The 27,166-nt window shown below is 48.4% G+C and overlaps 1 protein-coding gene across 2 annotated transcripts; it reads left to right on the top strand.

Moving 5' to 3' along the window:
- Nucleotides 1–6,549: 6,549 nt before the first annotated feature.
- Nucleotides 6,550–25,519, top strand: DCAF4 (DDB1 and CUL4 associated factor 4). 2 transcript variants are annotated; one of them, XM_032837300.1, is made up of 15 exons: nucleotides 6,550–6,614; nucleotides 7,271–7,462; nucleotides 7,700–7,796; nucleotides 9,900–10,003; nucleotides 10,426–10,583; nucleotides 11,284–11,366; nucleotides 12,395–12,497; nucleotides 14,836–14,979; nucleotides 15,913–15,962; nucleotides 19,653–19,732; nucleotides 21,153–21,248; nucleotides 21,357–21,454; nucleotides 22,322–22,495; nucleotides 22,915–23,029; nucleotides 24,442–25,519. In XM_032837300.1, the coding sequence occupies exons 3-15, from the start codon at nucleotides 7,708–7,710 to the stop codon at nucleotides 24,633–24,635; spliced, it is 1,488 nt and encodes a 495-aa protein (XP_032693191.1). In that variant the 5' UTR covers nucleotides 6,550–6,614; nucleotides 7,271–7,462; nucleotides 7,700–7,707; the 3' UTR covers nucleotides 24,636–25,519. The 2 variants fall into 2 exon arrangements, with proteins under 2 accessions (XP_032693191.1, XP_032693192.1); XM_032837301.1 differs by lacking the exons at nucleotides 6,550–6,614; nucleotides 7,271–7,462; nucleotides 7,700–7,796; ... (2 more) ...; nucleotides 11,284–11,366; nucleotides 12,395–12,497 and adding an exon at nucleotides 14,504–14,674.
- The last annotated feature ends 1,647 nt before the right edge of the window (nucleotides 25,520–27,166 follow it).

Raw genomic sequence — 27,166 nt, forward strand, 5'->3', positions numbered from 1 at the left:
CCTTCCGCCAACAATGTATGAAGTTTCCTCACATCCTTACCAATATTGTTGTTACCTGCTTTTTTTTAAATTGTAGCCACGCTAGTAGGTATGAAGTATCTTATTGTGGTTTTGATTTGCAGCTGCTCAGTGACTAATGACATTGAGCATCTTTGCACATTCTAAGTGGCCACTTGTAGGTCTTTGAAAAAATGTCTTTAAGTTTTATTATTAGTACTGGGTTAAAATTTTTTCTGTAGTCTGGATCCTTGATCCTTATCAAATACATGGTTTAAAAATAATTTTCTTGGGGTGCCAGGATGGCTCAGTCAGTTAAGAGCCTGACTCTTAATTTCGGCTCAGGTCATAATCTTGGTATCATAAGATCAAACCCTTTGTTGGGCTCTGCACTCAGCAATGAGTCTTCTGGAGATTCTTTTTCTCCCTCACCTCTCCTCCCACTTGTACACATTCTGTCTCTTTCTCAAATAAATCTTTAAAACATATATAAATAACTTTCATTTTGTGAGTTGTCTTTCACTTTTTTTTTTTTTTTGCTTTTCCCTTTTTTATTAGAGCCCTTTGATGCACACAAGTTTTTAATTTTGATGAAGTCCAATTTATTTTTTTCTTGTGCTTCAGGTGTCCTATCTAAGGAACCATTACTTAATCTATGATCATGATTTGTATCTTTATTTTCTTCTAAGAGTTTTATAGTTTTAGGGGCTCCTGGGTGGCACCATCAGTTAAGCGTCCAGCTCTCGGTTTCAGCTCGGGTTGTGATCTCAGGGTTGTGAGATCGAGCCCCGTATGGAACTCTGCACTCAGTATGGAGTCTCTGTGAGATACTCTCTTCCTCTCCCTCTATCCCTCCTGCTTGTGCTCACTCTCTCTCTTTCTCTCTACAATAAATCTTTTTTTTAAGATTATAGTTTTAGATATTGGATCCATTAGAGTTAATTTTTATGTATGATGTAAAGTAGGGATCCACATTCGTTCTTTTGCAGGTAGATAGACAGTTGTCCCGGCAGTTGAAAATATTCTTCTTTCCCCCACTGAACAGTTTTGGCACCTTTTTCAAAAATCAGTTGGGGGGCACCTGGCTGGCTTAGTCAGTAGAGCATGTGACTCTAAATCTCAGGGATTCGAGTTCAAGCCCCACATTTGGTATAGAGCCCACTTAAAGTAAAAATTTTAAAAACAGTTGGCCAGAGATATTGTTGGTTTATTTCTGGACTCTCAGTTCGACTCCAGCGCTCTGTATTTCCGTCCTTGTGCCACTACCATGTTGTCTTGATTACTGTAGCTTTGTAATAAGTTTTGAAATTGGGAAGTGTGAGTCCTCCAACTTTGCTCTTTCCCAAGACTTTTTTTTTTTTTTTTTAACTATTCTGGGCCCCTGGGCTCCTTGCCATTTCCATCTGAATGTTAGGATCAGCTTGCCCATTTCTCCAAAAATAGCGGTTAGAATTGGAATGGGGGGGGCGCGGAATTAGAATTTTGGTAAGGATTGCATTAAATCTGTAGATCAATTTAGAGGCCATCTTAAGTCTTCTAGGATGTTTTTCATTTATTTAGGTCCTCTTTAATTTCTTTCATATGTTTTATAATTGCTTTTATAGTTTCAATCTATAAGTTACCCACTTACCTTATTATATCTATTCCTGAGTAATTTATTATTTTTGATGTTACTGTAAATAGAATTTTTTTCTTTAATTTCATTTTCAGATTATATCCTGCCACCTTGTTTAACGCACATATCACTCTAATAGTTTTACTGTGGATTCTTTAGGATTTTCTGTATATAAGATCATGCCATCTACAAACAGAAGTAGTTTAAAAAAAAAAAAAGAAGTAGTTTTACTTTTTCTTTTCCTGTTTGTCTTTTATTTCTTTTTCTTGACTAATCACCTCTGGCTTGTACAATGTTGAACAGAAGTGGTGAGAACAGATATCCTTCGTTTGTTCCTGACCTTGTGCAGGGGAGGCGAGGGAGGGACATACTTGTACTTTTTCACCATTAAGTATGATGTTAGCTTTGGGTTTCTTGTAGATGCCCTTTATCAAGTTGAGAAAGTTACCTTGTATTCCTAATTTTTAATCATGAGAGGCCATTGGATTTTACCCAGTGCTGCTTCTACATCTATTGAGGTAATCACATGGGGTTTTCCCCTACATTTATTCTGTTCGTGTGCTGTATTACATTGATCTTCCTATGTTGAATCAGCCTTATATTCCTGGGATAAATCCTGCTTGCTCCTCCTGTATAATCCTTTTATAAGCTTCTGGATTTGGTTTGCTAGCACTTTGTGTGTTTGTGTCATAGGTATATTGAGAAATAGTTTTCTTGTGATGTCTTTGCTTTTGGTAACAGGGTAATACTAGCCTCGTAAAGTGATTGGAAAGTCGTAGTGATTTTTATAATCTTTTGGATTATTTTTTTAACATCAATTCCCAAAAGAAGGCTTATACATTTTTAAGTTACTTGATAAGTAGTATTACCCATTCATTTTTCAAAAAGTTAAATCATGTTTATTTGTTTGAGATTAACATTGTCTTTTCAGAATAATGGTCTCTCAGAAATTATTTTTCTTTCCTCCTTCAAGTACTTAAAAGGTTCTCTGGAAGGCAAAGCCCAGCCCAGCCTTTCACAGCACATCTTACTTAATACCTCCCTTAATACCTGCCTGGCAGAGCAGCTCCAAAGGGGCTGGGATTCAGTATATCATCCAACAAATTGTTAGCACTTCTATCAAGAATAGAGTTTCTCAGGCACCTGGGTAGTTCCATGGGTTAAGCAACTGCCTTCAGCTCAGGTCATGATCTCGGGTTCCTGGGATTAAGTCCCACGTCAGGCTCCCCCGCTCTGTGGGGCGCCTGCTTCTCCCTCTCCTCTGCCTGCTACTCCCCCTGCTTATGCTCTCTTTGTCAAATAAATAAATAAAATCTTTTTTAAAAGATAAAAAAATAAATAAAAATTAAAAGAATAGAGTTTATCCACCTCACCACTATTTGGGGCTGGATTAATTCATTTTATAGGACTATCCTGTGTATTGTACGACGGTTAACATCAGTGGCTTCTTACTAAATGGCAATAGCAGCCACCACCAACTTCACCCCCCCCCATTTTATGACAAACAAAAATGTCTCCAGACATTGCCAAACTGTCTCCATTAAGAAACACTAATCTAGTCATAATCCCAGGGTCCTGGGATGGAGCCCCGTGTTGGGCTCTCTGCTCAGCAGGGAGCCTGCTTCCTCCCCCCTCTCTCTCTGCCTGCCTCTCTGCCTACTTGTGATCTCTGTCTGTCAAAGAAATAAAATCTTTAAAAAAAAAAAAAAAAAACTTTAAAAAAATAAGAAACACTCATCTAAAAACTGACACATACTGGATTTCCTATTACTGTCCAGGAAAATTATCTCCAATTCTGGATTCAAAGCCTCATTATATATTTGGCTTTGGATCTACATTTGTCTGAGTCTTTGTTGCCATGTGTTAATGACTTCGTGTGTGTGTGTGTGTGTGTGTGTGTGTGTGTGTATGTATGACTTTCAAATCTATATCCTGTTTCCTCGCTGGATTCCCAGAGCTTGTTTACAGTTTCCTGCCTTGGTGTTCTACAGGCATCTTGAGATTAGTTTGTTCAAATCGAGACTGATTCTCTTCTCTCCCCCAAACTGCTCTTCGTCCTTAATCTTGGTCTCCCAGGTCAGGACCCTACCAGTCAGTCATGTACTGGTTCTTCACTTCCCTTGTCTCCACCTCTCCCATGAAATTCACCTCCTGAGTCTTTCTAAATTCAAGATCCTCACTTCCACAGTGGGCAGGCTCATCTCCACTGGCTACAGAGATCCTTAACTTCTAGCTTAATTTCTCTGCTGCCTATAAAGTGCCCTTTCCAACATGCATGTCAGATCCTGTCAGAGCCCTCATGGGCTGGCCCTGCCTGCCTTTCCAGCTTCGTCCCCCAACGCCTTGTACTTTAGGCTCTGGCCACACAGAACTGCTTGCCAGGCCCCTCACTCTTCCAGCTGCTGTTCAAACTGTCTCTCCTCCAGCCCCTCCACTCAAAGAATGACTCTCCTCTTTTGCTACACCTGGAGAGACCTGGGTCTTCACTCACGAGCCACTGCAGAAATTGGTTCATTCACATCTGTGTTCCTGGTGATCAGCAAGTGTCTTGAGAATGGGGACCACAATTTATCTCTGCCTGCTCCCTAGGGCCCAGTGGGCCCTCTGTAAATCTGTGTTGAATAGCAAATGAAAATGCCTAGAGCAGAAAGGGGCTATTTGGGATTTTATTTATTTTATTTTATTAAAGGTTTTATTTATTTATTTGACAGAGAGAGGGAACACAAGCAGGGGAGTGGGAGAGGGAGAAGCAGGCTTCCCTCGGAGCAGGGAGCCTGATGCAGGGATTGATCCCAGGACTCTGGGATCATGACCTGAGCCAAAGGCAGACGTTTAACAACTGAGCCACCCAGGTGCCCCTACCTGGGATTTTAAAGCAGCCGCAGGGTTGTTTTGGTTTGTTTTTTGTTTAGTTCAGGGAACATTTACTGAGAACCAACTAGGTTATGGGTGCTAGGAACAGAAAGAACAGGGCAAGATCTTAGCGTAGAAAATTCACATTACATCTAATACGAGATGGGAGTACACAGTTTAGTACAGAGTGATAAGGGCAAGCATAATGCATACAGTGGATACTGAGAGCGAACTATGCTGCATTCGAGGACGATACTCTCCGCACCCCTGAAATAGGCTTCTTGAAAGTATGAAAAGATATCATTTCATCCCACTGTAACCCATTCTGTATTCAGCCAACTTCTCTTTATCATGACTTTTTTAAATGACTTTGGCTTGATCATGCTCATTAAATCAGTTAATGTTGTCAGCCTCTCCTTGTGCTGCAGTACCTGACCCTGAGCATGTGTGAGTTAGTGGTTTAGAAATGTTCCACAATCAGTGCTCACCACTTATTTCATTGTTTACTATGTCCTTGATTTTGCGCCCCTTTCTGGAGGATAATGGTGCAGGTGTGCCATGCTCCTGCCTCCTCACCTGAAGCCTTTCACTTCCCGTTACATGTGATCTTCACTGTAGTCCTGCATTATTTCATAGTTAAAGCAAACTGCAGTCGTATGTACAGAATGTGCAATCTAGAGGAATTTTTCTCTTTTGATAGAGTTGCTAATGGTAATCTTTAGGTCAGTATGGCTTCTTTTTCTTACCAGTTTTCTTTCCCTATTTCCCTTCCTCTGCGTAGTGCCTCTTAGCTTGTAACTTAACTAGTTAGTAAATACAACTTTATTCTTTAAAATAAAGGTTAAGGTAATTGATCCTTAGGGAGACCCATGCATGTGGTGTCCAGGAGCTATGAACATGGGTTGCTTAGGAAAATGAATAAAGCTATTACACGATTGAACATGGGTTGCTTAGGAAAATGAATAAAGCTATTACACGATTGAACAGGGGTGAGGGCGGCAGTGGTATTTATAGAGAAGGGAAATATAGATAGGTAAAAGAGCAGACGGGGAACTAGGGAGAAATGGGCTCTGAACGTGCTAAGTCTGTTGTCACTGTGGAAGTAAGAGGTGGCAGTAGAAGTCGATGCCCAGGAGAAATGCTAGGGATTGGAGATGAACCTGTGTTGGCAGGTGAGATGGAATAAGTACGAAAAGAAGAGGAACTAGGACAGAACAGTAGAAAACAGACACAAGGCAGGTGACCCAAGAGAAGCCAGAAAAGGATGAGTTTGACAAGTAAGAGGAAAACCAAGAGAAAGATATTCCAGAAGCCAAAGGAAGAATGAAGCTTTGTGGCATCACATGATTTAGGAATAAGGGCTAAATAAAGAGAGACCACTGACTTTGGCAGGCAGGGGGATCGTTAGTTAAATAGGTCACGAGCTTTTTAGCAAAAAGGCATGATGCAGTTGGTTGAGGAGTGACTGGGAAACAAGCTGTGGGATGTGTGCACGCAGGCCACGTGCGCAGGATATCCTCCTCCTCTTGGGTCAGGGTTGGAGCAGATACAAATGAAAAACCTGAGCATGTCCATAAGGTGAGATAAGGCTGGGGAAATTGGCTAAACATACGGGAACAAGTGTCTGCAGGGTCTGAGAAAGAATGAAAGCAATGGCCAGGTGGGATGGGTTTGCCAGGAAAAGACAAGGACACCTGTTTCTCCAAGACAAGAGGGAAGACCCTTGGAAATATTAAAGGCAGATGTTTGTGGAAAGGAGGGGAGAGAAGCTGGGAGTGTTCATACCTGGCAGCCTCTCTGTTCTCTGTGAGGCCGGGAGCTATGCTAGCAAGAAAGGAGGACTGGAAGAAAGTGGGAAGGGATGTTAGGGCAGAGGTAACAGCCTCAGCTGTCAGGAATGACTCAGACTAGGAATAATTAAAGTAGTTTAAAACAGCAGAGGATGAAAATAAGACCTTTATCGTGGCTCCCCCCTGAGCGCGGCGACACGCTCTGCTTCAGCAGCGCTTGCTCCTTCTGGCGCAGGACTGGGGAGCATCTGGAGCATCTGGAGCCAGCAGTCCGGGCTGCGGAGCGGCCCCCGCGGGGAGGCCGACTGACCGAAGCAAGCACACTGAGGATTCCGTTACAGAATTCGCAGAATGTTTGGGTAAGTACCGGACCCGCAGTCCAGACCCGTCGTGCTCTGCTGCCAGCAGGCCTTCCGCACTCAGATGGAGAAGCTGGGAAATAAAAGCAAATAGTTTTCTAATCTGTTCTTTGGTTTCATTCATCCCTAAAGATTTTTTTTTTTTCTGATTCTGTTACGGCATTTGAATGTGGTTTTAAAGTATATTCAGTAAAAAATAAATAAAAGCACATTCAGTAAAATGGCCTCAACTCTCTCCTGAGTTGGGGGGAAAATCAGGTGTTGGGAAGGCGTGGAGCTCCCAGCAGCTGGGCCAGGTACCACAGTCTGCTCTTGTTAAGAACTCTTCATGTGATCCCCAGTGTTGAAACTTGGCGGTTAAGTGACAGATTCAGGCTCCACAAGACAAGACTTGAAAAAGCCTCCTGAAATATTACGGCACTATCAGTAAGAAGTGTTTTTACCTCATTCCTTCTTCAAAAAAAAAAAAAAACAAAAAAAAACGCATGTACACATCCATCCCTTTGACAGCTTGCATACAGGAAGCTAAAACCTTTATAAAGCACGTCGAGAAGTCCTACACACTGGCCCTTGTTTAACCGTGTTCACAGTTTTCCTTGCTCAGTGCTGGAATTGTGTAGGGAAAGTGTTCACTATCAACTGTTCTCTGTGAATAGGGATGTGTGTGGACTGAAAGGAAAATTATATGCTCTGGTGTCATCTGGTAAAGAAAAGAAAGAAGAATAACCTGAGTGCTCATGCCAGCCTCAACTGCCACCTAAAGTTATTGCAAGACCCTGTCATCACCTCACACAGTGACCAAAAGAACCAGAGGTCGGCAGATTGGCAGACCAGGTGTCAGCTGTGAGGTAAGAACCACAGCTGGAGAAGCGGCTCCCGAAGCTTGGTGCTTCTCACTGTCTCTGCCTGGAGGCAGCCCTTACAGGTGAGGCTTGCTGTGGCGGCTCTGCTGAGAAGGCAGGTTGGGCCATTGCCTTGCCTAGCTCCCAGCATGAAGGAGCTGTCGAGAAGCAAACAGGAAAACATGCACGCGCGTGCGCACACCCACACGTTTGTATGCGGACTTGCTTGTTTTTCTCTTTTAGGAGTAGAAATGCATAAAAACAGCTGGCAGAATAGAAGACGTAGGAGAAGGAGTCAACAGCAGAACCCTTGGTTCAGACAACAGGGTTCTGATGAGAGGCAAGTGCTGCTGCTTTGGGGCCACTTGAGCTCTGTGGTGGCCTCAGATGCTTGGGAGTCACCAGGGCTGTCCCCGCAATGCAGGGTCTGAGGGGGGGCCCACTGCTGCAAGTCAGCCTGCCTGTCGCTCTTGGAGGAGTGAGGAGATAGGACCTCACTTTTCCTTCTTTTCAGAGCAACGACCTCTGGCCAAAGCGTTAGCCAGAGGCTTAGAAGCAGACAGTATCAGATAGGACTGGAGAGCTGTTTTTCTACTTTGCAGACTTTCTCTCTCTCTCCGTTTTTTCCCAGCCAATGAAAATACCTTTCTGGAGACCTAATTTCATTAATTCAGCCTAATCCTTCGAAAGGCTAAATATATATAATATTGAGTTTAGTAAACACAAAAAGGTATACAGAATAGTACAGTGAACATCACGTACCCAGTACCAGCTTAGAAAGTAAATCCTAGTCTATGCTGAGTTGAAGTCCCCAGTGCAAACATTTTCCACTCTCAACTTACTGTTCTTATGGCCAGAAGTTCTTATGGCCTGAACTGTGAAGAGGTGTCCTCGCCCAGTGTGGGCGGGTTGTCCTGTGCTGGGACTAGATTGTATCTCCTTAGTGCAGAAGTCTCTGCACCAGAGGAGGCCCGCATGCCAATTTTAAAGCTTTTCCACACTTCAGACCTCCTCCGAAAATGGACAGATTTCTAGCTACAGGGTCAGATGGTGACAAAGACCAAGATGCTTCTCTAGAACAGATGAACCTGAACAGTAGCAAAAACCATCCAAATGTTGTGGAAAGAACCAGGGCCAAGGAATCGGGAGGTCCAGATTTCACACTCTGCCTTCTCCTATGTGAATTTGGGCAAGTTACTTAGTCACTTTGAGTCACTCTTGTACAAAAGAGACGTAATACTTATGAGGTTTGCAATACTGAATGGAAAGCCTCTGATGGGCTGCTTGGCTCTGAGTAGCCCCTTCGCACATGGTGGGCCTCATTGGGTGCGGGGTAAAATCTGTTCTAAGCCAGAGTCGCAGGTTTGACCCATATTGTAGAACAATCAGGACAGTGCCCAGTGTTTGTATGTTTTGTAAAGAGAACCATGGATATTTTTTGGGCCTTCCCACAAGAGTACAACGTGTAGCAAAATGTGGCCTGGGCAAGAAGAGAGTCCCAACTCAGCCTTGGCAGAGTCATGTGGAAACACGCTGGGCAGCTGCCTTCCAGGCTCTGTGTGGAAAGAAGGGAGAGTCGTCCTTGGACTAGAAATGTAGACATTTGTTGTGGCACTTAGTCCTTCCTCCTCTTGCTGCCTGGTCACACATGAGCTGCCTCAGAAAGCTCCGAGCCATAAAAAAAAGGGAGAACAAATAATTTTCTCTGAAACTGCATAGTTAATATTTACAGACAAAAGAGAAAGTTCTTTCATTCCTTCAGCCTGGATATTCAATTTGTACTCCTTTGGGGGATGGGGAGAAAGTTCTTGATTCTAAAACAGATTTTGTCAGGATTCTAAAATTAAGTATTTTTCTGTCATTATATCCTTCAGCCTGTAATTGCCACAGAAACTGCTTGTAGCTTTGCAAATCAAGTGCTTAAACCATGACTGTATCCGAGTATTACCTGAGCAAATCACCTCCGTGCCCTGAACCCCAGTTTCTCCATCTGTAAGGTGATATGGCCAAGTAAAATTTGAACCCTTTGTACTACTAAATCCAGTAAAGAATAAAATGCACCTGGCCTTGTAGCTGCTGTTGAACTGACAAATGAGCCCGGCTGGTAATATTCTTATTAGCAAAGATTATTCCTCTTTTCATCTGGAAATTTCGAAAAGACTTCAGAAAATGCTCAAGTGAGGAGATAAGGAAGGGGACTTAATGTGACACACATCCTCTTAAGGGTGAGGAACCAAAACTTTGCTTGTCCTAACTTTTGTGCATCTGTAGTCGGTGAACTCCTTTAAGGAGAAGGGAGAGGTGAGGGCTCTCCACGTAATCAGAAGGGTCAGAGGACTGGAGTGGGGGCCATGGACCTGAACTGACTCCTGCAGGACCCCCCAGTCAGAGAATGACCGACTCAAGCCCTTCACTGCGAGTTACTATGACTGTGTGTCAACAGGGGCAACTTAGTGGCACAGCAAAGCTCACAGGATTCTGGCCACGTCGGCGATGACGAGGCCCCATCGACCTCATCTGGCGCAGCTGGGAGTTCTTCCGTGCCAGGTGAGGGCGTCTGTTGGACAGTGGACCTGCCGTGGCCCTGCCTGTGGGGAAGGATGAAACCTTGTCCTGCCCCATCATCTGGTCACGTCTGCTTGGGCTGCCCTTCTTAGCCCTGTGTGTCTTTGCTTGCGTGTGGGTACACTCCATGGGTGTCCCCAGCCCTTTCCTGGCTCGGGGGAAATTCTGGAGCACACTGAAACGCTAACTAAACATCCTGGCTGTGTCAGGAAGAGCGCAGGAAGAGAGGTGAGGCAGACGGCTCCCTGCATGGGCACAGGAGGGTGACTGGCCACGTTCGCCTACCTGCTGCCCCTCAGGACAGACATCTGTGAGGGGTGGTGTGGACAGGCCCCTGGGTTCCTTCATAGGTGGGTCCGTGCCGTATTCTAAGTTGAAGTGGATTTCCTCTCTTTTGACTGAAGATCTGCCGGGGTATTACTTTGACCCTGAAAAGAAACGCTATTTCCGCTTGCTCCCTGGCCATAACAACTGCAACCCCCTCACAAAGGAGGGCATCCGGCAGAAGGAGATGGAAAGCAAAAGGCTGCAGCTGCTGGAGGAAGAAGACAAACAGAAAAAGGTGGGCTCCACACTCCTACTGGCCGCCCTGTCCCTCCATTGCTGATGGGCGGTGCTAATTAGATGCCCCTATAACACTTAGCATGGGGCACTTTGTGGCATCGAGCTCCCCCCATAAGAATCCGATGAAGAGAGTGAGAACAGGCAAGAAATCTCCCCCTGCCCCTTTCTTATCTCCGTCAGTGAGCCTCCCATCTTGCCCTTCCCCGGAGGAGTCGGGAAGTGGCATGACACAGTTCCAGTAAATGTGTATCCTTAATATAAAACCCAGGTGTGTGGTTTGGATACGAGGATTTCCTGCATCCCTTCTGGGGATTAAGATGCCAAGACCTTTCCGTGGTTTATGGGAGCCCCAGGGTCACCAGGTCGAACGGAGAGCGTGGTGAAGACCTGAGCGAGCAGGGCCATTGTGCTCACTAGCGGGGTGGCCTCATGTCCTCACCTGGCTCTGAAGGTAAATTGATGGAGAGCTTACACATGGGCACCAGGCCAGCTTTCCAGCTCAACATGTGCTTTCTTGTGACGGACTTTTCCTCTTGCCCAGGAGAGGAGTCTGTTAGATCTCTGTACATAAAATTTCTGCCAACTTAGTACACCAGCTTCTTCGTTAGATCTTACGAAACTAAAAGCACTCTCCATTATCCCATAACCTAAAACTTCACTGAATCTTGTTTTGTTTTGTTTTGTTTTTTGTTTTTCAGAAAATAGCCAGGATGGGCTTTAATGCATCGTCATTGCTACAGAAAAGCAAGCTGGGTTTTCTCAATGTCACCAGTTACTGCCGGTAAGACAAAGCCTCGTTAAGCTTTTTACCTCTTCTATATCCATGGTCCAAGAAGCCAATCGGGATAGAGCATGTAACCACTCTGAGGAGTCCTCACAGTTGGGGACAAAGTGGGGGTTGGGAGGAGCACAGCCTGCCTTCTGCCAAAACCAGCCCTGAGAAAATCATTTTCCCTATAGAACAAGGAGAGAGAAGGAATCTAGGCAGAGAAACTCCGCAGAAATTTCTCAAGACGTTTCTTCTGTGTTACTTGAAATCATTTTCAGTGCAGTGAAGCTCCTAGAACTTCATTCCCATGAGATTTCTGCCTCCTCCCCTTCCCATGAGTTGTCACCCAAAATAGAGCAATTAAAGGGATGTATGCGTACTAAACCTCCTATACTTATGATGTCTGATATTCTAACTAAAACCCTGTGAGCTGGGTTGGTACTTGCCCATTTTCAGAAGAGACTGAGGCTCAGAGTGGAACAACTGGCTCGAGGTAAGACTGGAGAGGACGGGGTCCATCTGATCCGGTGCCTGAGCCGGGCGTTCTACTGCCTCCTGCGCATGGGCCAGTAACAGAACATCAGAGAGGGGCACAGCACTTCTCTTGGAGCAGGGCCCCCTTCAGGGAAGGCCGGCCCCTCCAGGGTAAATGGGGCAGGCCTCTCCCATATCTCCTTCCTGAGAAGGAAAAGAGTTAAGGTCTAGTTAGATCTCTCTTCACCTTAAAACCTGCTTTGTTCTCAAGTGGGGTACGGCCTTGATGTGGAGAGGGAGCTGGGCGCCCTAGTCTAGTTCTTTCTTTGACCCTGTGGAGGAGCCACCCATTTCTTGGCCTTAGTTTTCCTCCGAGTTCTGTAACTGAGATGATTTGGGATCCTGCTCAGCTCCGTGACTGACAGTTACTTGGGAGGAGAGACGGCTGACTGGGGCAGGGTGCGGGGAGGTCTCCAGGGTGAGGGCCAGGACAGAGCCTCTGAGTCGGCTTTACGGGTGTCTGGGTCCAATGGCCATGCCCTCCCCTCCCCTCTTTCCCTCTGCAGTTTAGCTCATGAGCTGCGAGTGAGCTGCATGCAGAGGAAAAAGGTCCAGATTCAGAGCTCGGATCCCTCTGCTTTGGCAAGCGACCGATTTAACCTCATACTGGTGAGTGGGAGGGAGCTCCCTGTGGGTGCCAGGGGTACAGCTTTTATCCCCTGACCCTGCGTGGCTTAACCTTGGCTTTCATGAGGCCTAGTTGCGAGACGGCCTGTGCCACGGGAGAGCAGGGGCCGTCCCCTTGGCGTCACTGTTCTAACATGTGCCCGCTGGCAGATGCTGAGCCAGCAGGGCCAGCCGTGCTGACCAGGCTCGCCCTGACTCCAGCTCTGTCATTCGGTCTGACAGCCGGGGCCCAGCACACATCTAGAACGATCACAGAGTAGTTTTCCCTTGGGTGTGTTGGGTACAGACGGAAGGGTATGCAGTGGGCCAGGGGCTTCTAATCCTTCCTGTACTGGGGCGCCATCCGGCCACACCTGAAGCTCCAGCATCCTTCGGTAGCAGCCGTGCGCCGCTCCCTTGCTCGCTGACTCCTACCTGGGTGGCACCGCTGGGTCTGCGCGTCCGACACACCTTTATCACGTCATTTACACGGAGCAGAGTCTTCTCTGCTCCAGGTTAGACTGGGGCTAATCTAGCCAAGGCTAAATAAAGCCAGAGCCAACTGCTTGAATCCAGCATTCAGAGAAATGTCAGCAGAGGACCCCGGGGTCCCCGGACTTAGACTAGAAGCTTGAGGCTACAGGAGATCATGGCCTGTCAGCAAGCCCTGTCCTTCCTGGAAGCCGGGGGAGGGCTGAGGAGAATGAAGGAAGGATGGAAAAATGGAGAGCCTCAGCCTGCTGGACAGGACTGGATTCTAAAGCCACAGAGCTGACCCTTGAGGTCTTACCCCAGAAGGCGTCAACAGGAGAATACATCCGGGGTATTCTAGGACTCCCATTCTCTCCTGTGGCTTTACGCCCCCAAGGGCCTGGGGGTACGATTTGACCTGAATCAGTAGAATACTTGCTTGTGGTACATACTCGGGAGCCGCTTCCCTGGGTCTCCTCGGTAAAACTGGGTGGGTATGCACATGCTGCTTAGTATGGCCCCAGTCCCCAGTCCTCGTGCTCCATCTCACAACGACCTCCCACGGACATGGAGATCTCCCCAGTCACCCGGAGTTAGAGATGGTTAGCTAGCTGTGTGGACTAGAATTTTGGGAAGGGTGCTTTGCCACCCAGAGATCAGTTCTTCCATTCTGATTCTAGTCACTGTAATGATTCTTCAGGAAATGTGGTTTCTGAGTAAACTTACAAAGTGAATACATTTTCACTAGCATCCAAACCCATGTTATGTGTGTATATTTATAAATATATGTAAAACACAAATATATATAAATATATATAAAACACATAACAAAACACGTATATATATAAAAACATACAAGGTTTTTGTTTTGAAGTAATTATTAACCACATTTTTTTTTAATTGTATTTATTTATTTGGCAGAGAGAGACACAGCGAGGGAGGGAGCACAAGCAGGGGGAGTGGGAGAGGGAGAAGCAGGCTTCCCGCTGAGCAGGGAGCCTGATGCGGGGCTTGAACCCAGGACTCTGGGATCATGCATGACCTGAGGTGAAGGCAGACGCTTAACAACTAAGCCACCAGGCGCCCCAACCACATTTTTTTTTAAGATTTTATTTTATTTATTTGACAGACAAATATCACAAGTAGGCAGAGGTGGGTGGGGAGCAGGCTCCCTGCTGAGCAGAGAGCCCGATGTGGGGCTTGATCCCAGGACCCTGAGATCATGACCCGAGCCGAAGGCAGAGGCTTTAACTACTAAGCCACCCAGGCGCCCCATCCAGCCACATTTTTTAAATGGGAAAAAAACTTACATCCCAATGTAGTGTTTTTTATTGTAATTTTTTTTTTTCAGTGCAGTAGGCTTGCTTTTTTCTTTTTTTTTTTTTTTTCTTTTACTGGGTGGGGAGAAAAGTGCCCGTGTAATAGGAATCCAGTTTTGTATTCCCCTTTCACCCCCTTCACAGGGGTATAACTAGCATTTTCCACATTGTGTGTGGCCTTTGCGATGGCTGCATGTCACCATGTGGCCCATCTAAACAGCTTACCTGGGTGGACATTGGGACTCTTCCAAACGCAGTTCTGAGTGGAGCTGCTGTACGGACCTCAGACTCCCTGACTCCACCCCCTCACTGCCCTTATCCGTGTTCCTGACTGTGAGACCACATAGCTGTCCGCCTTGCCCGGTGACGGCTGGGCTGAGTAGGGACAAGGTGGGTTACCCCCATGCTCCACACTCCCTCATGGGTGGGAGCGCTCACCAGGTGCAAATGCACAGAGCATGGGATCCTAGAAAGAGGGGCAGATAGATCGCCTTGGGCAGCTCGCCTGGGCTCAGCCAGGGAGGTGACCTATAGTCTCTTTGCCCCTCCAGGCGGATACCAACAGTGACCGGCTCTTCACAGTGAATGATGTCAAAGTCGGAGGCTCCAAGTATGGCATCATCAGCCTGCGAGGTCTGAAGACCCCCTCGCTCAAGGTGCATATGCACGAAAACCTGTACTTCACCAACCGGAAGGTACGTGGCCTTTCCCATCAATTAGCCTTGCAGCTCCATTTGCACTTTGGATCTAAGGGCCCTGCTTTAGTCGGCCCAATTCAGAGAAGAGGAGAGAACTTTATGAAGAAGGTGGGGCTTGAGTACCTATTTTCCCAAGGGAAAAGAGAGTCCACTATCTTGAGAACCCATAGGGGAAGAAAGGAGCCTCAGGAGTTTCTTTTCTTGGAAGAGAAGTAACTGTCAGTACTTGGGAGAAGGTGTGAAACTTCTTTAGGCTCGGAAAGGCTTCTTTAACTGGTGGTACAGACCTTCCCTCTGGGAGGATCGCAGTAACCTAAAGGAGCCCTTGCCCAGCACAGAGTTCCTGGGCTGCGGGCAGAGGGGGCCTGAGTGGACAGTCCTGCGTGCATCCGTCACTCAGCTAGCCTGTGGCCTACACAGAGGTTACAGAAATAAAAAGAGATTACATAAATACAATACAGCATAGCTTGCCATTGAGGGAGCAACCTTTAAATTCCACTGGGGTGATGAGTGCATGTGTAAGAAGCGATGACATTCTGTCCATTTGGGACCTGAGCCACAACATGGACACAGGTCAAACCTGGTCTCTGGGGGAAGGGAAGATGCAATTCGCCTCTCGGTTAGGTTGGTCCCCTCCTATCGCAGGGACTCCGTCCCCAGACCACAAGGTATGCCACAGGTCTCACTGCAAGGTCCATGCTGATGATAAAGGACCAAAGTCTGGGGGTAACTTCCTCCCTGTTGCCCTCAAGGCCCTACATGGTGGAGCAGGGGACTTGCCTGTCCTGGTGACTGTTCCAGCCCCCTTAAAAGAAGACCTGAAGAAAGCAGTCCCGGGTCAGTATCCGCAGTAGTTACTCAGTAGGAAAGCATCTGTCTGTCTCCACGAGTTGGCAGTCAGACCAGCCTTGCTGTGTGCTTCCTCCCCAGGTGAACTCTGTGTGCTGGGCCTCGCTGAATCACCTGGATTCCCACATTCTGTATCTTTTGGCAGACGAAGAGGCTTGGTGGGCAGGCCATGCCGCGGTGTAGAGCCGGGCGTCTGTGGGGTGTGTGAGGTGGCGTCATCGTGGCCAGAGGTCTACTCCGTTTTGTATGCAAATCTCACCCGTTAGGAAAGAATAGTGCAGCTCGGTAGAGAACAAGGCTTGCCGTGGAGCACAGAGAAGTAGCAGAGTTCCCAGGGTGACACCGATGTCACCGTGTGCCAGACACTGCCTTGGGCAGGAACCCCACATGCTCCTGAGGTGAAGGAGGACGAGCTCAGAGCCATAGCGGTTTGAGGGTGGGCCGGGCCTCTTGTTGGGTGAGGGCGAGGGCGGGCATCAGTAAAGGGGAAAGGAGAATCCTTCGGCATTGGACAGAAGTGTGTGAGCTCAGTGCCTAGGGTCCCTACTAGAGACCACCTTCTTTCTTTTTTTTTTTTTTTATTATTTTATGTATTTATTTGGGGGGGGTCATGAGCGGGGGATGGGGAGACAGAGGCAGAAGGAGAAGCGACTTCTAGCTGAGCAGGATGCCCAGTGCAGGGCTTGATCCCAGGACCCCAGGATCACAACCTGAGCTGAAGGGAGACACTTAACCGACTGAGCCCCCCAGCTGCCTCCAGAGACAGCCGCCTTTAGAGCACTCTTCGCTCTAGTCTGCCCTCTCAGGGAACAGTCAGGGCTCTTTTACTAAGAGCACAGGAGCACAGTAACAGGCTGGCTAGACCCTTCCTCTGGTGTCCCTGGGGGCTGTTGACGGTGGACAGAACAGCTGTCTGTCCCGTGCTTCTGGGAGTAGTGCGGTTTGAGCCAAAGCCACACGTTCGTGAGTCTTGTCCGTTGTTCAATTTTATAACCAGTGAGTCCTTAAAACTCTGACCACTCGCTGTACCTAACACGTACTTCAGGAGTTGTCACGGGGCTAACATCAGTTAACATCGGTGAATTCACTTAGCACAGTGCTTGGCACATCTTGGTCCTCCTGCTGAATCGGAACCTTTTGGGGTTATTTTAATTTGTTCCACGACATTCTATTTTTAAAAGATCTGGTTATAAATTTTACGTAAGATCAACACAAAACTGTGTGTTCTGTAAATTGAAAACTTTATGTGGCTTTCATTTGGTAGGCTTCTGTGGGGGATAGGACCACCTGTGTCACTGATGCTCTTACCAGATGACAGAAGAGACCAGATCTTAAAGGAGAGAAAACAACCACCTCGCTCTCATTTCTGATCTTAAAGCAGGATGACGTTTTCCCAGGTTTCTCTCCTTACACTAAGGAGAGATTGAAAACCCGTATAATTGAGTTTAAAGAGCATGGTCTGTGGTAGCTTCGTTAGCCGCTTGCCCTCTGGTGGTCACTTCAGGTAATCTTTTCTTTGTACCTGCTGCTTCCACTGAAGGCCATGGAACTTTCTCCCTTTACCAAAATGGCACGTTGTTGAGCCTGGTCCTCTCCATTTCTCCCCCAAGAATGGGGAGCAGTTAGACTAAGACTGCCCTCTCTGGGCTCTTGGACACCTGCGGCCTCCAAAAGGACCGGATCATGAGTACCACATGAAGTTTAAGAGTAAACTTCATCCTAGTAACTAAAAGTGCATCTAGGTAGGGACTCCCTCCCCACATGCTCGCCCTCTAAAGCCAGAAGCAAAAGCGGTTTCTTCAGGAAGGCCTCAGGCTGCCCAGCTGCGGGGTTATCGTTTTCAGCTTCGGCATCTCTCTGACTAGAGATACGTAACACGGGGCCTGCCGCCCGAGGCAGCGTGATATGCACGCGTCACAGTTCAGACGACAGACACATTGCCTGATGGCTTTGCAGATGCTGACAGTTCTCAGTGAAGGGTGCGTGTGTTCATTTGACAAAGTCCACTGAGTGGATGCATCCCTGTGCGAGTGCTGGAAAGGGCAGGGGCGGGCCACAGGCGCTCAGTCTCCGCAGTGACGTCGGCGGGGCGGTGGGATGCTAGCAGGATGGAGGGATCGGGTGGCCTTCCTGGAGGTGACTCCCGCACAGGAAGGAGGGGACGGAGCTCCCAGTGGAAGGAAGAGGCAGGAGAGAACCTGGCACCTGGGGCAGTGGTAAGGGGTCTAGTGTCCATGAGGTCTCTGGCGAGGTGGGGCCCCTGGTGCTAGGATGTTCTGGAGGACGGTGGCCCTGGAGGCATATTTTAGGAGAGGCTGGCAAGGGTGAGACCTCAGATTCGGGGGGTTGGGGGGGATTGCTGCAAGACTGCGGGCAGGGGAGAGGGTGTGGTGGGTGAGCAGGGGTGGAGGAGAAGCACAAGTGGAAGAGGCTCAGGATCTAGGCCAGGCCATGGAGGTGACAGAAGGTCTGAGGGCAGCCTCCCAGAGGGTGGTCTGGAGGTCACCACCCAGCGTGTCGTTGGAAACAGTGCCGCGTGGCCACAGGCAAGACTGGAAAGTGTCGCTCGGTGTGAAAAACGGAGTCCACTGGAGACCTTGGGGAGACTTGCCTGGGAGATGAGTGGGTTTCGGTGGGCTGAAGAGTAAGAAGAGGGAAGGGAGTGGGAGAAACAGACTCCTCTGAGAGACGCTCGGCTGTGAAGGGAGCGGAAGCAGATCAGTGGGAAGGCCGCTCCGGAGACGCGCAGACAAGGCACAGACAGAGGTGGTTCGGAGAAAGGAAACGCAAGTGACTGTGGTCTGATGCGGCAGCACACCCAGCTGCAGGCGGGAGACTGAAGCTAGAATGGGAACATGTCGGTTCATACGCATTCAGGTGAGCACAGATCAGGCTGTTTCTGGACTGCACGGCATGACCACCATCCGTGGGCCGTTACGTCCATTTGTGACGGCATTTTTTTTAATGAAGTAGCCTAGAAAATGACGAGTCTCCTATTTAGCAAGAGCAAGTGTTTCATGAAACTTTTGTTGCAGTTCTTTGTGTGTATGTAGTGCGTGGTAGCAAAATTAAACTCGTACCGTGGGTTTAAGAAAACACTGCCTTAGGTTCGCCTGGGTGGCTCAGCCATTAAATGTCTGCCTTCAGCTCAGGTCACGATCCCAGGGTCCTGGGATCAAGCCCCAAGTCAGGCTCCTTGCTCTCCAGGAAGCCTGCTTCTCCCTCTCCCACTCCCTCTGCTTGTGTTCCTTCTCTCGCTGGCCCCATGTCAAAGAAACAACGTCTAAAAAAAAAAAAAAAAAAAAATCTGCCTTCGAGCAGCCTCCCACACATGGAGTATAAGATAGGAGAACGGAAGGGGATGCTCCTTCCAGCAGCAGAGCAAAAAAACCCTGAAACAACCTAAGTGCCCATCAGCAGGAGACAAGACAGAGGAGTTGTACGTTCATACAAAGGCATGCCCCACCGTGAAAGTGAAGAGATTGGAGCTGCAAAATCAAGCCAGATCAGTCTAGAAGAGCGTGGAGGCGCAACAGTGGTAGGAGACGCTCTGTGGAAAGAACAGAGCGCAGCCCAGAACTCTGACCAGTTTTGGAGTGTGATTTTGGGTGGGGGAAGGGAAGACTTGGACTGGGGAGAGGTCAGAGAGGCCTTCAGCTGTGTTCGTGACATTTTTTTCCTTCTAGAAAATCTGGAACTAAATATGGAATATGTAAACTTGTTAAATGTGGCTCGTGGTGGTAGTTTCTGGAAGGGTACTACTGCCCATTCTCTTCCCGGAAGAGACCCTCGTACTTGACTGTCCTTAACAGCTTCTCCAGGCTCTGCCTCATGGGCATCGCAGAGACTCCAGGCTGTGCCACCCTGCTCCCAGCGTCCCTGTTCGTCAGTAGTCACCCAGGTACCAGGTCCTTTCCCTTCGGAGGAGGAGGCGCTCCGAGGGAGGTCTCAGTGCGTGCCTCCAGGAGCTGCAGCCCACAACGGTGTAAACTCCGTGGCGAGGGCTCGGACAGGAGGGGTGGGAGCCACAGGCTGCGTAAGCCCGTATCAGCCTGCAGAAGCACTTGCGGGAGAGTTCCCGAAACCTGACCCAGGACTGGTACTAGAAGTGATGTATGTCCTTACATACTCCTCCTTTGGGGTCATTTCAGCAGCCAGAACAGTTAGGAGTACAAGAGATGAAAATATTTCTTTGGGCCACCCATACAGATCCCGCAGCCTGGCGCCCGCTGTGGCTGTGCTTCCTGTCTGTGCGCCTGAAGCAGTCGGGCTTCTTCCTGGTAGCGTGTTCGGGGCATTAAGTTCTCAGTCTTTCAGAGACTTAGGATCCATCAGACAAGGGTCAAGCCTCTGGCATGAACCCCGGCTCTGCCCCTTACCAGCGTGAACAGGTTGCTTACCTTCTGTGAAGAGAACCCCCGCCCCTTCGGGTTACAGGGTGGGGGGCGCCCACTCAGCCTGGTGCCTGACTTGTCCTCGTGCAGCAGGCCCATGTGGCGGGAGTGTGTGTTACCACCATTTCCACAGATGAGGAAGCTGAGGCAAAGAGAGGTTCAGAACCTGCCTTACAAACTGACCAGGGTAGTGGCTCCCTCTCGGAAAGAGTGGGGAGGTCGTAATTGGGAGGGTATCGGGCTACTGCAGTGTTTTGCTTCTTAATCTGAGTGGTGGGCACGTGGCTACATCCCCTTTGTGATCACTCGTGGCACTCTCTTTGGGGTGTGTGCCCTTTATGTATTAGGAATTAAAAGGCTTATTTAAAAAATGTTTTGGGGACACCTGGGTGGCTCAGTCGATTAAGCTGCTGCCTTTGGCTCAGGTCATGATCCCAGGGTTTTGGGATCAAGTCCCACATTGGGCTCCTTGCTCACTGAGGAGCCTGCTTCTCTCTCTGCCTCTGCCTGTCACTCTGCCTGCTCGTGCGCGCGCTCTCTCTCTCTTTCTGACAAATAAAATCTTTCAAAAAACAAAAAAACGTTTTGCTTGGGATCACACATCAGATAGTGTGATGTGGGATTGAAACCCTTACAAAGAACCACGCCGTCTCCCTGACGGCAGTTAGTGGATCTGATACTCCTCCTGGGAAAGCAGGAAAGAGTCACATGCTTGTTCCCAGAATAACTCCTTTTGAGCCAGGTACCCCAGCTGAGTGTCTCTTTTTTGTCACCATAAAGGCCAAAATGGGGCCAACGTATAGACAGATCTCTGAGCAGCCATTCCTGGAGGTTCCCCAGATCAGGTGGTCACTGACCAGGCAGCATGGAGGGAAGCCCCCACCCCCGAGAGCAGCCACCTTTCACCATCACTGTTGCCATCCGCAGGAGACCGGCCCGGCATGCTCTGCAGTTTCCGGATCCCCGGGGCCTGGTCCTGTGCATGGTCTCTCAACATTCAGGCAAATAACTGCTTCAGCACAGGTGAGCCGTGGCTGCCCCCACACGTCCCCAGAGGAAACTTTCACAGGCTCCAAACTCCCTGTCCAGACTGTGAGTGATGCTTGTCCCTCTGCCCCTTCTGTCTCTCAGGCTTGTCTCGGCGGGTCCTCGTGACCAATGTGGTGACAGGACACCGGCAGTCCTTTGGGACGAGCAGTGATGTCTTGGCCCAGCAGTTTGCTCTCATGGTTGGTTGGACTGGGGGAGGGGAACGATGTAAAGTGTCCCAAGGGTGGAAATTTTGCTGGACTGCAAACGGATTCCTGTGTGTGGCATCTGGTCGTCTCTCTTTTTCAGGGGAAAAAAGGAGGGCATCAGAAAGGTTTAGTGGGTTACTTGGTGATTTTTATCTGCACTGGATGAAAGCTGGCTGATTGAGAAAGGCCTGGCTAACCTGACTTTCAACAACTTCCTGTTTAAATAAGCCGTTAGCAGTTCTGGAGTACTTGGATTAGCCAGCAGGACAAGTAATTATTTTTTTTTTAATGTATAAATTAAGTCCCAATTCATGACACTTACTAGGTCCATACACAGTTTTCAAATTACGTATTTGAGAAAGTTAAAAAATCATACTGCTAGATAATACTGCATTTCAGAGACTTGCTCATTGAAAGGCCATCTTTCTTTAAGTGTGGAGGAGAGAGTGAGCCGATCTCCTTTCAGCAGTAAGCCCAGTGTGTTTTACTCAGGGTTCTTCAGCCATCTGCTCTCCTGGCCTCTGATCTCTCCTACTCCATACTCCTCCCTCTCGTTTCTCACCAAAGATCTTGTTGGAGATAAGGCACCATCACTTGGGCTTCACAGAATGAGGCCTAAGGGGCCAATGCAGCCAGTGGGGGTGACACTGGAAGACCCCTGGGGTCCCGTTCTTTTATCCTTTCCTAAGAAACCATTCCAGCCACACTGAGGCTCAAGTCCTGACCATGCCATCACCCCCACCGCTAACCCAGGGACTGGGAGAGGGGAGGCGAGGCAGGAGTTGTGTTCTGGAGGGAACACCCTTCCCAGCCTTAGAGGAGATGGTACCAACAACCGTTCTCTCTCTCTTTCCATAGGCTCCTTTGCTATTTAACGGCTGTCGTTCTGGGGAGATCTTTGCCATAGATCTGCGTTGTCGAAATCAGGGCAAGGGCTGGAAGGCCACCCGCCTTTTCCATGACTCAGCAGTGACCTCTGTGCAGATCCTCCAAGAAGAGCAAAACCTGATGGCATCTGACATGGCGGGAACGGTAGGGGTAGCACTGATGACTCAGGCCACTGGCGCCACTGGCCTAGAACTCTGGCAGGTGATGGGCTCTTCACAAAAGACCCTTGTGTTGGGGCGCCTGGCTCGCTTATTCAGATGAGCGTGTGACTCTTAATCTCGGAATCATATGTTTGAGCCCTATGTTAGGTGTAGAGATTACTTTAAATTCTTCTAAGAGAGACCCCTGTGCCAGACAATAGCAGGGGAAGGGCAGTAGGACACCAGGCAAGTCGTTTTCTCCACCTGGGAGCCCAGCCTGGTCTAGACTGACCTGAAACTGGTTTTGCTGCTTTTGAAATTTTAGATTTTCCTAACCCTAAGAGGTGTTTGGAGACCACCTTGTCCTGCCTGGGTTTACTAGCGTACCTGCTGGACCCTAACGGCCCCTTGTGCTTTCCACAGATCAAGCTGTGGGACCTGAGGACCACTAAGTGTATAAGGCAGTATGAAGGTCATGTGAACGAGTATGCCTACCTGCCCCTGCACGTGCACGAGGATGAAGGCATTGTGGTAGCAGGTACCTGGGGAAGGGGAGATCTTTCTGTCCCATCAAATAAAATGACAGAGGGAGAAATTACTCCAGATCAGAACCTCGTACGTGGGACTTATTGGTAGGAGACACGAGGTGGCACGCAGAGTAGGACGGTCCTACTGGTAAACCTCAGTTAAGCAGCCACCAGCTGGGACAGCCCTGTGCCCTCACGTTAGTGGGAGAACATCACCTCAGTAACAGGCAAGTTACGTGCAATAAAACAGAGACCTGGGTGTTCACCTGGTCAGAATTCAGTGTGACCTTCACCCAACCCTGTTTAAAAGCTTGGCCTCCCTATTCTTTGTGCTCACTTTCCAGCCAAGGATGCTGCGAAAAGAAATTAAGGTCACTGTGAAGGAACTGGTTCTTGGGGATCCGTATCTGCAGAACAGGAGCAGAGGTGTTGAGCCACTAATCTCCCTTGAAAAGGGCTACAAAACTGTAGCCTCACAGATTTTGCTATTTCTAGGGCGACAGAATATTCTGATAGCATGAAAGTTCAGTAGTTTGACACATGAAATAGTAAGCCCTTGACATTCAAGAATATGTTCTTGGTCTTGACATGTCCTCAGATTTGCAGATGTGCCTACAGAATGTACTTGTTCTCTGTGAAATCTTTTTTTGTGCCAGAGAAGCATCTCTGAGAACTTCCTCAGGCTGTTTACTACTCTCCACCCCCAGCAGCAGTTAGCTTCCTGGTTAAGCCTAGTTTCCATCTCAGGAGAGCCGCTGTGCTCTGGGGAACAGGAAAGCGAGGAGCCCACTGCGTGGCAGATGTGGGTGGTGGCCTCGTGCAGTCCTCGGCAAGCCAGGCCGGGAGACCCTGAGATCTGCCCTTCCTTTTCCTCTAATGAGCTCCAAGAGCGCATCTAGGCTGCTGCAGCTAGTGCCACATCCCTCACAGCTATGAGTCCCGAAGACTCACCTGGTCTTAGAAACTAAGCCATTAAACCAGAACCAGCTCTGGTGAGAGTTGTCACTAGTGTGTCCCAGGATGTACTGAAGGGAAGACATCTTCCTGGTTACTCTTTTCACAGAAATCAGCTGCATGTTCTCTAGACCAGGGGTGCTGGGCTCCCCCCTGAGCAGCCCTTGACACAAGGGAAGCAGAGTGACTACCCGTTAGCCAGGATGCCTGGTGACCAGCCACGGTGTCACAGCCAGCCAGTGCATCTTGTCCCTTGGAACACCTGTGACTGGTTGTGATTCTGGAACACCAGGGAGACCTGTGACTTTGATTTTCAAGAAGTACATGTTATCAGCAGAAATAATTTCCATTTGAGTTTGTGTTCTGGCTCCAGTGGGTTCCCTTCAGAATCCTAAGAAGCCACGCCCACGTTACACAAGGGCTACTGCGTGCGTGTCCTAACCTGCCACGTGTTTTCCCTCTTTCTTAGTGGGCCAGGACTGCTACACGAGAATCTGGAGCTTCCACGATGCCTCCCTGCTCAGAACCATACCCTCCCCTCACCCCACCTCCAAGGCTGACATCCCCAGTGTGGCCTTCTCTTCTCGGCTTGGGGGTTTCCGGGGAGCCCCAGGGCTGCTCATGGCCGTCCAGCAGGACCTTTACTGTTTCTCCTACTCCTAATTCCACAGGGTGAGGCCGGGAGGGATGTGGATTTGACATCGGGAGTAAGGAGCAGCCATACTTCTGCCACGACTGCTGTTTGCACTGAGGGCATTTTAAGCAGACGCTCTGTGTACACAGATCCCATCCAGCCAGCTGCCAGGAAGCAGGTGCTGTTTTATGTGGAGACACTTCAGTAAAGTTACTTCAGTTTAAGTTGTGAGCTCAGAGAGCTCAAAAGTACCTTTCATAAAAGGTACTTATTTCCTTATTGAACTCCTCAGACTGGTCTATGGCCCCCCCTCCCTCTTTTTTTTTTTTTCTTTAAACAAGAAATATTTATTCTAAGGGCTGAAGATTGGCAGTAACTAAATTAAAGCTGCTGCTTCCATGATAAGCCCTTTCAAGAAGCCTAATGAGGAGCCTGGGCGAGGCTGTTAATGCAGTTGGTGCCTAGGTCCCAGAAAGCCATGCACGTGGACTGGAGAAACCCAGCTGGGGAGACAGGGAAGGGGTTTGGGGTCATTTCTCTGAGTCTCTAGAGATAAATGATTGAAGACTGGTTTTTGAAGTCATTAAAAAGCCTTCTCAGACTCCGTCAACATCTGTAGCAGACTTCCTTTCTCCTTTTATCACCATTCATAGGCACTGGGAGGAAAGATAGATCTTTCTAGATGCTACAGTTTTAAACAGGTCCTAGAATGCCTTTGTTGAGATGCCTTCCAGAATGTTATGTACAATAGCTCCTGTTTCTATTACGGTGACCTGAATGTCAGATTTAAGGGCCCCATCTCAAAGAAAATTGGCTTTGACTTTCTGTAATCGACCAGAAGCACTTTGTGAGATGTTTATACGGCATCCAAGAGCCTGTCTTTCTACCAAACAATAAACTAGAAAGAACCATGCGTGTTGCATTGCTTCTGTTAATGATTCAGAAGATCACGATTTGGTCCTTGTCTGCTACAGCAACAAACCAGCGGCAGTGACGTCTACTCAGATCCTGGGTGCAGGGTAACAGAGACAGACCAGTTTTAATGGCTTTGCTAGAGAGCTTCACCTGCCCTCCAGATCCAGTGTGCCCTTTCCTACCTGCTCTCTGCACGCCCCAAGCAGCTGACCTGTGCAGACAACAGTGAACTCCCCCGTGCCCCTCCTGCTGGTTCTACCACCCAAGGCCACAGCCCCCATTGGAACAGCGCACTCTCTGTAGGTTCCAGCAGCTTCTTCAGTCCCTTCAGATCTCCTAGTAACTGCATCTCACTGTTGCTAGCTCAGGAACTCTGCCAGTTAAACTACTTGAGTTACTCCCTTGAGTGGTAGTTAATAGTTTCCTGCTAGTCATTTGATGTACAGAGAACCAAATTCAAAAAAATGATGAGACCATCAGCCTGGTCATCTGACAGATGAGCTACACATTCTAGCAAATATTTTTAATACCTCACATTTTGTAAAGAACTTCCCTCCCATCTTACTTGATCTTTGTAACAACCCATAAATGTGGCCCAGCAGGAGTAATGTAAAAATTATTAGCATCGCCTTACAGGTGGGGAAGGCTGGGCACAGAGACATCGACTTGTGTCAGATCACAGACCTGTTCAGCATAGAGGCCTGAGACCTCGTTCCCAGGGGCTCCTGCTCCTCCGGTCACTATCCCAGCGAGTGCCGTAGAGAAGTCAGGAAGTGGCTTGGTGCTGCCGTTAAGTGCGCAGCGCTAACAGCCCCTGGTGGTGAATCACCACTTAAGTGCACTTTCTGGTCCTCAGTGATGCTAAGAAGCTTGCTAATTAACCAGGATCCGTAGGCGTTTAGTCCTTCGGATTTGGCTCCTGTTATCTCTGCAGCCCCGGCATCCTGGCCTGTGCAGAAGTCTCAGGAAATACCCATATACTCAAAGGGGCAAGGGGGCCACTGTCACTGTCACTTTTGGATCAATTCTGGTGGCATGCCCCTGCTCAAGACACAAGCAGAGCTGCTGATCATGAACCTAACTAACATCCACTCACTTTTGTCTCCACATGTTCTAGGTGATCACGATGTACAAGTTCATTACAGGATGTGCAATTTTAAATTGCCAGTCTTGACCACCTAATGCAGTTTCCCTCACGGTTCTGTATTGTTTCTATGGAGCTAAGCGCCCATGGGTGGCTTCCTCGTGCGATTCTGATCCCTCCCCAAACACTGAAGGGAAAAGGACTACTCAGGAGAATAGTAGTGAGTTCTGCTGTGATGGCCCTGTCCCCACATACCCTCTAACCTCAACACCTCTGTCCTCGCCCAAGCTCCTTGTTAGGCAGATACAGTTGTCAACCATTTTTTATTTCTCCTAGGCTTTTTAAAAAGGAGAGAGTGGTTCTTTAAAACCTCTGAACAGCAAAATTCTTGATCTCTGGTTAGCAGTCACTTCTAACATCTGGTCTAGGTTCTAAGAAAAGCCAAACTTCGCTTCTTAGAAGCGAAGTTTGCTTTTTAACAGTGTCCCAAAGATGAGTACGTTACACAGCCTGGATGAAACATTTCTCACCTGCACATCTATTAGGGAGTTTCGCCCTGTT

This window comes from Lontra canadensis, unplaced genomic scaffold, assembly GCF_010015895.1.
Source record: "Lontra canadensis isolate GAN:19392208 unplaced genomic scaffold, GSC_riverotter_1.0 scaffold98, whole genome shotgun sequence".
Taxonomy (NCBI): Eukaryota; Metazoa; Chordata; class Mammalia; order Carnivora; family Mustelidae; genus Lontra; species Lontra canadensis.

Bases quoted from the DNA above. Each gene is read 5' to 3' on its own strand.
- DCAF4 (XM_032837300.1), top strand. From the start codon at position 7,708: ATGCATAAAAACAGCTGGCAGAATAGAAGACGTAGGAGAAGGAGTCAA. The intron at 15,963-19,652 runs GTATCTTTTGGC...CAGCTTCTCCAG, and splicing joins CACCTGGATTCCCACATTCT to GCTCTGCCTCATGGGCATCG. The intron at 23,030-24,441 runs GTACCTGGGGAA...CCTCTTTCTTAG, and splicing joins TGAAGGCATTGTGGTAGCAG to TGGGCCAGGACTGCTACACG.